Source organism: Pelodiscus sinensis, chromosome 26 (genome assembly GCF_052426305.1).
Source record: "Pelodiscus sinensis isolate ZL-2025 chromosome 26, ASM5242630v1, whole genome shotgun sequence".
NCBI classification, from domain to species: domain Eukaryota; kingdom Metazoa; phylum Chordata; order Testudines; family Trionychidae; genus Pelodiscus; species Pelodiscus sinensis.
In genome coordinates this window covers 7,517,288-7,529,289 of record NC_143077.1, presented here as the reverse complement: position 1 = coordinate 7,529,289, position 12,002 = coordinate 7,517,288, and the positions used below count along the sequence as shown (strand labels likewise).

The following is a 12,002-nucleotide window of genomic DNA, read 5'->3' as shown; positions in this document are numbered from 1 at the left end:
TGGCCCCCACCCCAAACAAGTTCCCCACCTCTGATTTTACTGTCCCCATCTGGAGAGAGCTGTTGACTACAAATTTCCAAGTCAGAAACAGGGCTGCCCCAGCCACACTGAGGACAGCTGTGTTCGCAGCCACAACACAGAGAGAAGAGACACCGGTTTGCCTCATTCAAGGGGACAAACACAAGTGCCCGATGCCATTCTGACAGGCGTATGGCAGCTGCGGAGTGGTTCCTGCCCTCGCTCTATTTCCTTCCACAGCTGACTGCAGCATTATTGTTCCCATTCGATCACCTGCCGATGAATTCAACCCACAGCTGGAAAGGGGGGAAAAACACCCTGTGTTGCAGTTATTTTTGAAACCCTTTTTACACAGCCATTCGCTAGAGAGAATGGCTTGTCCGGGGGTATTTTAAATCCTGTGGTTACAGCAGCAGAAAACAATACAGGAATTTCAGCTTATCTAGAGCCCATTTCCACCTATTATGTGAGTACAAGCGATTGCATGGCCCAAATCACCCTTTATCACTGTGTCTCTAACAATATGCAATGTACGTTGACGATAGGCAACTTACGAGCGAGGGCAAAACTGGCCTACACCCCAGGTCAGTTCTCTGCCAGAGTGTCCCAGGACAATTGCTACCCAAGAGTTTGCACTATTTGTCACAGTTCCTCTCCCCCACCCCCCAGCTGTGTGAAGCCAGGATAAAGTCACCCTAAAAGTCATCGATTCCAAGGCCAGAAGGGATTACTGTGGTCCCAACCCCCTGTCTAGGCTGGAGAACATCCCCCAAATAGCTTCTAGAGCAGATCTCTTCAGAAAACATCCCATCTTGATTTAAAAATGTATCAGTGATCTAACTCCACCCACACCTTTGCTAAGTTGGTCCAATGGTTCATTACTGTCCGTGTTAAAAATTCACACCTTGTCAGTCTGAATTTGTCTAGTTTCAATTTCAGACCTTGAAGAACGGGCTCCTTAATCTAGCAGAGAGACCTATACCATGATCCAATTTCTCATGCCCTCTCTACGTACTTCTAGACTGTAACAAAGTCATCTCTTAATCTTCTGTTTGTTGAGCTAAAAAGACTCAAAGAACTCTGTCATGTGCCCCATACTTTAGGAAAATTGGCTGATGAATATACACAACTCGAGGACGCTTTATGCAAAACAGGTCATGTAACCTGTCATTCAAAAGCCCATGATCCCCTGAATGTTGATATTCTATTTGTGCATGTATTTTTTGTATGAGTTAGAGATATTAAGTGGGAATCTGTTTTATTAGTCCAGGTATTCTGGCAAGAGTCATTCGTGATACTTTAGGAACGTAATGGCTGGGCAATCAAGACACCAGCCTGTGAATGGTTTTGTTTTTCCTGTAAGCCCAAATTGTGGCTGGTTCTATGAAGACATAAGACCAGGCCACCTGATGCTGGAACCCATTTTAGATCTGGTACTTTTCCACTCAAAGTGAGAAAAGTTTGAACTGAGCACAAAGGGATCCCTTGGGCAAATGGTATATAAAGGTGGGAGACTAAACAATAGAAGCGAGCGGCCAGATGCCTGGATAATGACCCCCTCCCCACCAGCTGCCTGCTGGAAACATCTAAGACTGAACGGGGGGAAGGACTGAGCCCAAACTAGGAGGCTGAACTAGCTTGTGTGAGAGAGAATTAGAACAGCTGTAAGGGCAAGAATTTACACGTAACGAGTTTCTCAGTGTATGAGGATTAACTGGTGCGTTTGGTTTATTTGGGCTTTGTAATTTACTTTGATCTGTGGCTACGTCTACACCACAAAGCTTTGTGCAAAAACCCACAGAGCATCCACATCTCAAGCGCACTTCTGCGCTAGTAAATTGACAGTAAAACGGCACAACAGAGGGCTTTTTGCGGTGTAGGTAAACCTCCTCTACGAACAAAAGTCTTTTGTTTCAGCTAGACCAGACTAACACGGCTGCATCTCTATCACTATTCTCCTTCTACGAGGCATAACTCCTTTTTGTGCTACAGCTGTTGTGCAAATAGGCATGTGTGGGCGCTCCACAGGGGTTTCTTGCACAAATAGTGCCTATCCGAAAAGCACAGGTGCTCTGATGGCCATTTTGCAAATGGCCATCAGAGCTTTCTTGCACAAGAGTGACCATGCAGTGTGGACACGCTCTTGTGCAAAAGCATCACAAAAGCAATGCGCTTGGAGGTGTGGATGTGCTTTTGCGCAAGAACTCTTCTGTAAAAGACTTCATGCGCAAAAACCCTGCGGTGTAGCTGTAGCCCGTGTGATTTCACTTGGCCACCACTTAAATCCTACTTTTTAATAATTAATAAAAATGTTTATTACCAAGCCCAGTCTAAAAAAATGGTCACCTAGGGGAAGCAACCTCTGTGCGCCTCTCTCATCGATAAAGGGGGCAAACTTATAAGCTTTCTCTGTGTCAAACTTTCACCCAGAGTAAGATGGATTTAGTTGGAGGCTTGGCCCTCTTTTGGGGTCTGTCAGCAGCCTTATAGCTGAGCCTTCCCAGAGCTGAGCTGAGCTGGTGTCTGTATTGCTCTGCAGGGGCGCAGTTACCCCAACTCTATGCCTTGGCAGGAGAGACTAGAGCTTCCGACCCAGCAGGTCAGGGTGGTGAGGCACCTCAGAGGGCAGGCTGGCAGGCTGGCAGGCATGATCTGCCCACTAGGGAATACCCCCATGGGGAAAAATCGCTGTGATCCAACCCATTACAAGCTCAAATCACTACATGGCAAGGGTTCTAATCCTTTACTCACCCCCACGGCCTCCGCACCCTTCATTAACCCCGGACACCTGTTCTCCATGCAGTACCCCAGCACGGGCCACCCCAGGGCCAAACCCCGGAGCGAAATAGCCTCTCCTGCTACTTGAGAGTCCCCTGCTTCTAGGTCCCAAGTTTGCCTGGGGCTGTTCTGTCACTGTCAGCCTGGGAGTGGCCTGCCCCCCACCACCGCCAGTTTCTTTTCGCTCCAGAGCTACAGCGCCCCAGCCCCTGTTCTTAGCTGTAGACCTCTGAGCACACACATAGGGCTCAGTTTACCCAGCCACGCAGCTAGCTCTGGCTCCGTGACCTGCCTTCTTCATTAGTTACCACTCTGCTTGAGCCCTGGGACTTTATCAGCGCCACAGTGAAGGGGGCAGATGGATTTCAGCATGACTCAGGCCTGCCTGGAAGGAAGAGCTGAGTAAAGGCTGCGGGGGTTAAGGCAGGGAGCCATTGCTCTGCTACACTCACTGGAAGGAACTGAGCTCACGGCCCATTCTTTAGATTTCTGGTCAGCACCTGGCGTTGAAGGCCAACCCCGGCCATTTCAGACGGTCACATGTGATGTCAGCCTGCAGCCAGCTTGCTACGCTCACCAGAGCCTGGATTGACTCACTGTGTGCGGATCAGAATTCACTCGAAGTGCACCATCGATGGCTAGAGGGGACAAGCTTAGTAGCCCAGCATCACCGAGGTGTGGGGGAGTCTGCACCCCCGCTTCCCTATCTGCAGGCAGATGTAACCCTCAGCCAGCAGGTGGAACAGAAATTTGATTAGGCAACAGGGACGCAGCATGGACAGATAGGGCAGCATAGTAGCCAAAAGAAGTCAGTACAACCCAGCTCTGAGAGGAAGGGGGGGTGTAGAGCCAGGGCCCTGGCCCTCCCCCGGCACCGCAAACCAGATGAGACTAACTCATACAGCCAGCAGCCTGCCCCCCACCCCTTAGCCAGGCTCCTTCCCCAGCCTCCGTCTTGCTTCCCAGGCAAAAGGTGACACCTGGCCACACCTCCGCCCGGCTCAGCTTACAGAGGGCATCGGCCATCGTGTAGGTGTGGGAGGCGAATCCCACCGAAATGCCCATCAGCATCTAGGATGGTGGACTCCAGCCTTTTTAATCACAAGAGCGCTTTTTCAATGTAAGATCTACCTCAACCCCAAAGCCCCTTGCCCCACTTCCTTCCCGCCCCTTCTCTGATGCTCCGCCCCTTCTTCAAGGCCTCACCCTGCTCACTCCATCTCCCTTCCTCCCTCTCTTTCACCAGGCTAGAGCAGGGGGTTGGGGTGCAGGCTCTGGTCATAGGCCAAGGGGTTCACAGTGTGGGAAGGGCTCCGGGCTTAGCCCAGGGTGGGGGATTAGGGTCCAGGAGGGATTTCAGGGTCCAAGCTCTGGGAAGGAGTTCGGGTGCAGGGGGACTCATGTGGGGCAGGAGGAGGTTCAGGGCTGGGCCAGGGGTTCTGGCTGGGCACCATTTAATGGAGATGGCTTCTGGGTGGCAGAGCAGTGGGGTTAAGGCAGGCTTACTCCTGCCCTGGCCCTGTCCTGAAAACAGCTGGCATGGATAGCACTGGCTCCTTGGCACCATGTGCTGCCCTGCATGCACCGGCACTGAGTCCACAGCTTCTACTGGCCACGGTTCCCCATTACTCATCCATGGGAGCTGCCGGAGTGGTGGTGTGGGCAAAGACAGCAATGTAGAGACCCCCTGCTCGGCCTCTCAGGGACATGCCCACCCTTTCCAGGGGCAGCAATTACCACAGGGGTAATTACTCCCGCCATGGCCGGTTCAGCATTTTAGAACTCACTACTCAAAGAATTGAGAGAGATGAAAATTATGAAATGCACAGACCAGTCCAAAACCAAAAATAACCCACTGTACCAGCAGTAAAAGTAGTAACAACCCTCCCCCCACACATACGTGTCAGGCGATGAGAGCAAAGGGCAGTGTGTGTGTGTGTGTGTGAGAGAGAGAGAATGACAGAAACACACAGAATGTGAGTGACAGATTTGCATTGCCAAGATCTCTCCCCTTCTCTCTGTGTGGAGATGGGGTACATGAGTGGGGGAACTTGGTCCTCAGAGCCCTGCCTCTTCTCCCTGCCACACCCTGCACAGCAAGCAGGCGGCTTCCGGGGGGGCAGCTTCAAGGCAGAGGGCAGGAACAGCTTGGCAACAGGCAGAGGGGCAACTAAAGGGCCAGCTCTTGATAGCTGCCTGGCCAAGCCAGTCAGGATCACCTGTCAGAGGCTCCAAGATCTACTGGTAGATCCCAATCTATAGGCTGGTGCTTGCTGATCTAGAAACTGGTGCAGTGCCCAGGGAAACTGAGGCAGAGGGGGTTACGGCAGGACAGTAGAAAAGAGGGACCTTAGAATTTAACCCATAAGCGGGTGCTTATACAAGTTAACGGGATTAGTTAAAATCAGCTAGCTCAGCAGTACAGCCTGCGCCCTGGGATGCAGGCGGGCAAGGACTACCAGCTCCACTTGTAGGAAAGAGCCCACCCTGTGTGTAGCTACCAAGATTTTCAGCAGTTACCATATTAAGCGACACTTAACTTCCCTAGGAGAACACACACGCAACAGAAGAAGGGGAATAAAACCCCTACAGCCCTCACTTCGTCACACCAAAAAGCTGGGAGCCATGACCTGCAGTCCACCATACTAGACGCGCCCCATTAGAGAAAGCACCACACAGAGCAGTAGGTATTTTACATCCAAGTTTTACTCAACAAAACGTTACGTCTTCCCAGAGGAGCAGCTTCCCTTTACGCCGCTCTCGGCTCGGACTTTGTGCGCTGGGGTGAGGCAAGGACACAGAGCCTCGGTTTTGTTCCACTTGCAACGGAAGCCATCAGGACACCACAGTTCGACTGTTTTGTTTCACAGTTTGGGGGATGCAGGCTCAATTCACTGGAGTCTGCTCTCTCACCGTGGACAGCGGCCCACAACACTTCCAGCAGGGGAGGCCACGTGTGCAAAACAAAGTGACTTGGATTCCCCCCTCCCCTCTTTTTGAAATAAAGAAAAAAGTTTGGGGTGTTCATTGAAGTAAAATAGCCAATGACCTAAGCCAGTTCAGAGAGCACCCCGCCACCCAGCTGTACCCCTCCCCATCCTTCACCATCAGACCCCACTGCCGGTTCTGGGGCTTCCTGCGGAAAGCCAGCTCGGAACAGCGTCATTGGCCTGAAGCCCCATCTGTGGGTCTAGGTCTCTGAAGCGGGCAGGTCATTTACCCACAGCCTCCTCGCTCCCTTCCCCCCAGCCTGAGTCTGTGGGCAGCCCCCCAGGCTCACACTCCATAAGCCTAGGGGCTTCATTCCCAGCTGGTCTGAACCCATCCCAAGGGAGCGGCCGGGAAGTGAAGGTTCACATTTAACACTAGCCAACAGCTGACCAGAGCCAGGGAGAAACAGGCAGTTCGGGAGACAGTCGCTTTGTCTACAGCAGGTTAAAATAAAGTTAACCCCTGGAAAGCCGCCTCCCTGAAATGACACCACCTGGAACAGAGAACCAGGGCTGTAGGACCCGGGGAAATCGCCTACACCTGCAAACCCTCTCAACCGGCACAGGGAACCGGGCTTCTAACTGCTGTGGGGCAACTGAAGGCAGGGAGACAGGTGCCAAAATCTGAGGTACAGCCTTGCCTTAGTGCATCAGGGTTTCCTCCCGCCAGCTGGCCTGGAGAAGCTACTGAATCATGCAGCTTTGGGTGGCATGAGCTAGCTGTTGGGATTATTTTGGCAGGGGACTCCCCACCCCACCTCCAAAAAAAGACTTGAGCAGGGCTAGCTGTATTGACTGACTGTCTTGGTTAGCTGCCACTTAAGTGCCTCCCCTCCCCCAAATTAATTCACAGCAAGCTGCCCTGGGGAACTGCCGAACGCTTGCAGACGCTTAAGACCTTGGAGACAAAGAAATTTCTCCCCACTTCCCCCAGGTGATGGAATTATTTGCATAGGCTGGGCCAGATTACCTCCCTGGTTAGGGATTAAAGCTTCTGCCTAGAGAGGTGCAGAGTCCGGGTTACAAAGCCCAGCCCAGGAAAGATGGAAGAAGGGAATGTCCCATGACATCTGCTCCCTTGCTGTTTTATGGCCATCATCCCACATCCCCTGCCCCAAAGGCTCAGTAGCTGGCCCACCCCCATGCAGAGCGCCTTGGATTGGAACACACCCCAGATCCCAGGCGGCTTCCCATTCAGCGGAAGGAGGGATTTTGTCTACACAGTTTAAAAGGACAAAGCAACAGCCCTCCTGGGACTGCAGCCAGAGACAGGTGAGTCTTGGTCCCTCGGCAACATCACTGACAGTCGTTGGCGCTGGCGAATAACTCCCAACCCCCAACCCTTCCCGGAGCCCGAAGTACAGTTCCCCAGCAGAATGGTAAGAATCAGCCTGGCGCTGTAAATGGCAGCCAGCTGGCTACAACGCATCATGTGATTGAACCCAGGTTTGGCATCCTATGGCCTGGCCAGTCTGTGCACACCTGGAAGCACCTCAACAGCAGTCACACTTTAAATACAGACACACAACAGGCAGCAGAGAGCAGGAGGCAGCTGCCAGTTAGCCAAAGTGGGTCTCCATGGAGAGCTTTGTTTTTTTTAAAGTCTCTCTAGCAATCAGGTTACGTGGCCAAGAGGCCCGTGGCACTCCCTTGGTTCTATGGCCTATGGACGCCCCTTCAGCGCTCTCTAGACATACTGCTTCTTGGAGGCAGAGCTGCTGGGCCGGCTGGACTGCCTCTCCTGCACGGGCTGGGTGGCCAGGGCGTAGCCATTTGAGGTGGGTTTGTTCCCATTGCGCAGCGCCAGGTTCTCCTCGGTGTTGAAGTTGGCCCAGTTCTGCTCGCTGGAGAGCTTGTTGTAGGTCAGGTAGGGAGGGGAGTGGCTGTCGCTCAGGGGGAGGTAGTGGCATGTCTTACTGTCTGGGAAGGGGTCCATGTCCCCAGCTGGGCAGGGCGAGGAGGAAGAGGCCTTCCTTAGGCTGCTGAGCAGGTTTTTGCAGCAGAGGTGGAAGAGCTCCAGAAGGTTGAGGCCCAGGGAGATCAGCCCCACCACCATCATGAAGATGATGAAGATCGTCTTCTCCGTGGGGCGGGAGACAAAGCAGTCCACCTTGTGGGGGCAGGGGTCCCTCTCACACACAAAGATGGGCGGCATGAAGAAGCCGTACAGGTACCACTGGCCTAAGAGGAAGCCGGCCTCGAAGATGCTCTTGCAGACCACGCTGATGACATAGGTCCACATCAGGGAGCCACGGATCTTGATGTGCCCGTCCTCCGCCACGCAGATCTTGTCCATCTTCTTCTGCACCGCCGCCAGCGCCTGCTCCGCCTTCACGTCTTTGACCTGCACCGCCCGGAGCTCGCTCTCCCGCTGCTTCAGCTTCTCCTCCCGCTGCGAGAGGTAGATGACGTGGCCCAGGTAGACCAGGGTGGGGGTGCTGACGAAGAGGAACTGCAGCACCCAGTAGCGGATGTGGGAGATGGGGAAGGCTTTGTCGTAACACACGTTGACGCAGCCCGGCTGCTTGGTGTTGCATAGGAAGTCCGACTGCTCGTCCCCCCACACCGACTCCCCGGCCAGCCCCAGGATGAGGATCCGGAAGATGAAGAGCACCGTCAGCCAGATCTTCCCAATCGCCGTCGAGTGCTCCTGGACCTGGTCCAGCAGCTTCTCCAGGAAGCCCCAGTCCCCCATCTTCTAGGGGACTTGTGCTATTGAGGGCAAGGAGAGGACAAGAGTTAAGGCAACCCGACAGCTTAGCCTTGGCGAGCCAGAGGCAGGGAACACACGGGGCTTCCCACCCCTCTGCTCCCGAGGATGCCAGGCACCGGGCTGGGCAGACACCACAGCCTGCCCACCCCCTCCAGCTCGGGTTTCAGAGCTACAACAGCGCTAAGGACACCCACTGGCAGCTGGCACCGGGTGCTAATAGGCGGGTGGGGCTTCAGCGAGGGATGTGAAATCCTGTTTGTTAACTACAACCAGTTAACTGATTAACCAGGGGGGAAGCCCTACCTGCTATGACCCAGCTGGAACACCCCTGCTGGGCTCTGCCAGGCTGGGGAGGGGGGCAGCTTCAGCCCCCTGCTGGTTAACCATAGCCAGTAAGCATCCCCGGTTAGAGCAATACTTACTGGTTAACCAGTCACATCCCTAGACTGTGGAGCACAAGACCTTCTGCTACCAGTGGCAGCTGGGGTGGGAGTTTGTCCAGCTGGCTCAGTCAGCCCATCAGAACACAGGGAGCTGGTTACTTCCTGGGAGGCCTGGCAGGGCCATCTCAGGGGTGGAGGGAGTGAGACTGGAGGGGGGTCCCAGGCCCCACAACCTCCTAGAGACAGCTGTGCTAGGCACAGTTGTACCTAGCACACAGCTGTGTAGGGCACCACAAAAATGTGGTGCCCCAAGTTTCCTGGAGCCCAATGCAGCTGCGTATTTTGCTTATGGGCAGGGGCAGCCTTGACTCTGGGCTAGTTCTCAGCCCTGAAAGCTCACGGGGGGGGGGGGGGGGGGAGGTTGTAGAAGAGATTTCTTCAGGCTCCCATCCCTGCCACCTACCAGGGCTCCAGCAAGATGCCAGCCTTCCAGAGACCCAGCACCCCCCCCCCTTCATCCCACACAGGGAGACCACAAAAACCCAGCAGAGAAAGCTACCCCCCGGCAGCACTAGCCACCCACACGAGGTGGCACCACTTTTGCCTGGTAATGGCCAGGAGCCAGTAACCTTAGTTACCGGACTAGGGAGTCCAGCTGTCCCAAGGGGCCATGGGAAAGCAGCACCGTACCGCTGGGGCTTGCTGCTTTTAGTTAGAGGCACAGGGCGAGTTCAAGGCCAGCTCTCAGCTTCCTGGCCAGTTGCCAGCACTGCCTTCCTTAGTGACCCTGGAATTGAAGGGGTTGGCCCAGCCATGCTTCCCTCCCCCCCCCCGCACCTTGCCACAGCTCCAGCCACCGGGAGCCCAGCAGAAGTCCCATTGGGGCAGGACATGAGCGTTAGTTGTCCCCTGGCTTCTTGTAAGAGCTGGGCAAGTGCCCTAGGGCAGGCGAGTGCCAGGCACCGCACAGGTCAGCTCTCCCCGAGCCAAGGGCACCAGCCAGCCCCTGGATGTAAGAGCACAGGACCAGCCTGAGGGCTGGGCAAACTGGGCTTATACCCAGAGGACCATAGGCAGAGGGTAAGGGGCAACCAGACATGGGCACTGCTATGCAAAGAGGCTGGAAGGTACGGTGTGTGTGTGGGGGGGAAGGGGCACAGTGGGGCAGGGGGGCAGCATGGCAAGACATACTGGAAGGATGGGGCTGGGGGGAAGCACAGGGGTGGGGATGAAGGGGGCACTGTGCAGCAGTTAGGGGCCAAGGGGGCACAGGATGGGGGTGCAGGAGTTGGGGAGCCCATGGGAAATGGGTCATTCTATGCCCACAGGGGTCAGGGGTCAGGGCACCAAAACACAAGTTTGCCCAGGGCCCCATTTCCCCCAAGGAAACCCTGGGCATGGACCAGAACCTCCTGCACCTACAAACCACCCTTGCAGCTAAGCCCCCCACCTCATGTGGGTCCCCCCTTTCCAACAGCCTTAGTCACTTCCGAGAGACCCCAGCCACTGAGGCTCAAGGAGCCCTGGAAACAGTGGAGGGGCTGGGGTAGGAGACCAGGGTGAAAACACTCAAAGGCTCCAGCCTTTTCCCCAGGGGCCCAGCATCTGACAAAGCAGAGACCCACCCCCCAGCTTCCCACTGGCTTACCCTTTGGGGAGCAAAGCTTAGTTACTCCAAACCCAGCTCCACGGGGCCAGACATTGATGTTAACACCCCCCCAGCAGGGCAATGGCCAGACAAGGCATGCAGCCCCAAAGGGGTCAGATTCACTCACCCAATTCCTTCCTGGGGTATCGCTCACCCCCCAGAGCTAAGCCACCCCCTTAAGGGCACTGGCTCACAGCTCCTTCCTCCCACCAGCACCACGCAGCAGGGGCCTGAAGCTCCTTTGTAAGCAACACCTGCCAATTAGCCAATTAAGGCTCAAGGCAGGGAGAGGTGGCTGGGGCCAGGTGCAGTCAGGAAGGGGTTAAGCCAGGGGCTGAGGCATGCACCCCGAAGGTGCAGGCAGTGGGACACAGCCGCCCTTTGCATTCCCCTGGTTCCTCCCTGCAGCCCCTGTCCCTAAGCCCAGCAGGCTCACAGCAGATCGGCTGCCCTGGGGGCTAACCCTGGGGGCTTGCTCAGAGGAGGGACCCAGCAGCCAGCTGGAGTCTGGTAGTTACTCACCTAAGCCAGGCACAGCTGTGCCCCTCCGGCTGGGACCCGGCTCTGCCCCTCCGGCTGGGACCAGGGGCTTAGAACGTGTGGCTCTTTCCACACAGGCGGCTGCTCCCACCAGATCCCTGGAACTATTAGTGCCAAGGAGGAAACGGACCCTGGATAGAGTTAGACAGGGGGGTGGGGGAGGAGCTGCAGGAAACTGGGGGCTGGCAAAAATAATAGCCCGGCTGCAGAGCCTGCCTTTAAAGGGGCAGCTGCTCTGGCAGGTGTGTGAGGCTGGGGTGTGTGGGTGGGAGGGGGGGGGGTGGATAGGGGACTTGATTCCTTTCCTGGCTGCAGAGTCGGGGGAACTCAGAGATATTGGGGAAGAGCCCAGCGCCGGGAGGGGGGAGTAGCCTCTGGAATGTGGGGAGAGCGGCCTTGTCACAGACAGGGACGGGGAGCCTGGAAATAGGAAATGGAGGAAAACAAGCCAGACAGGGCTGAAATAATAATAATAATCCGGCCGGGTCAGAGCTTCCCCCGCTGAGCCAAAAGCAACAAGGGGAAGGGCTGCTGGGAAGATCCCTGGCAAGGGGACTAGCGGTGAGAGTCCACCGGTAACCAGGCCTCTGTGGGGGCATCGTCCCTGGGGAAAGCTCCGTCTGACAGACCGTCTAGGGGCATGATTCTTGCTTGGGGTGCTACACGTCCTGGGATCAAATCCCCGAGAAGCCCTGTGCTGTTAGGACAAGAAGCAACGGGCTTCAATTGCAGCAAGGGAGGTTTAGGTTGGACATTAGGAAAAACTTCCTCACTGGCAGGGTGGTGGAACTCTGGAATAAATTGCTAAGGGGATTGTGGAATCTCCATCCCTGGAGATACGGAAGAGCAGGTTAGACAGACACCTGTCGGGGATGGTCCAGGTGGAGCTTGGTCCTGCCGCGAGGGCCAGGGACTGGACTCGATGACCTCGC

General features: G+C 55.4%; 1 protein-coding gene across 2 annotated transcripts; it reads right to left on the bottom strand.

Annotated features, from left to right (window-relative positions):
- Positions 1–5,484: 5,484 nt before the first annotated feature.
- GJA4 (gap junction protein alpha 4) lies at positions 5,485–11,194 on the bottom strand. Of its 2 annotated transcripts, none has more exons than XM_075908664.2 (2): positions 11,053–11,194; positions 5,485–8,498 (listed from the first exon to the last, which is right to left on the bottom strand). In XM_075908664.2, exon 2 carries the CDS (start codon positions 8,479–8,481, stop codon positions 7,474–7,476), a length of 1,008 nt encoding a protein of 335 aa, XP_075764779.1. In that variant the 5' UTR covers positions 8,482–8,498; positions 11,053–11,194; the 3' UTR covers positions 5,485–7,473. The 2 variants fall into 2 exon arrangements, with proteins under 2 accessions (XP_075764779.1, XP_075764778.1); XM_075908663.2 differs by lacking the exon at positions 11,053–11,194 and adding an exon at positions 10,658–10,811.
- Positions 11,195–12,002: the final 808 nt, after the last annotated feature.

Bases quoted from the DNA above. Each gene is read 5' to 3' on its own strand.
- GJA4 (XM_075908664.2), bottom strand. From the start codon at position 8,481: ATGGGGGACTGGGGCTTCCTGGAGAAGCTGCTGGACCAGGTCCAGGAG.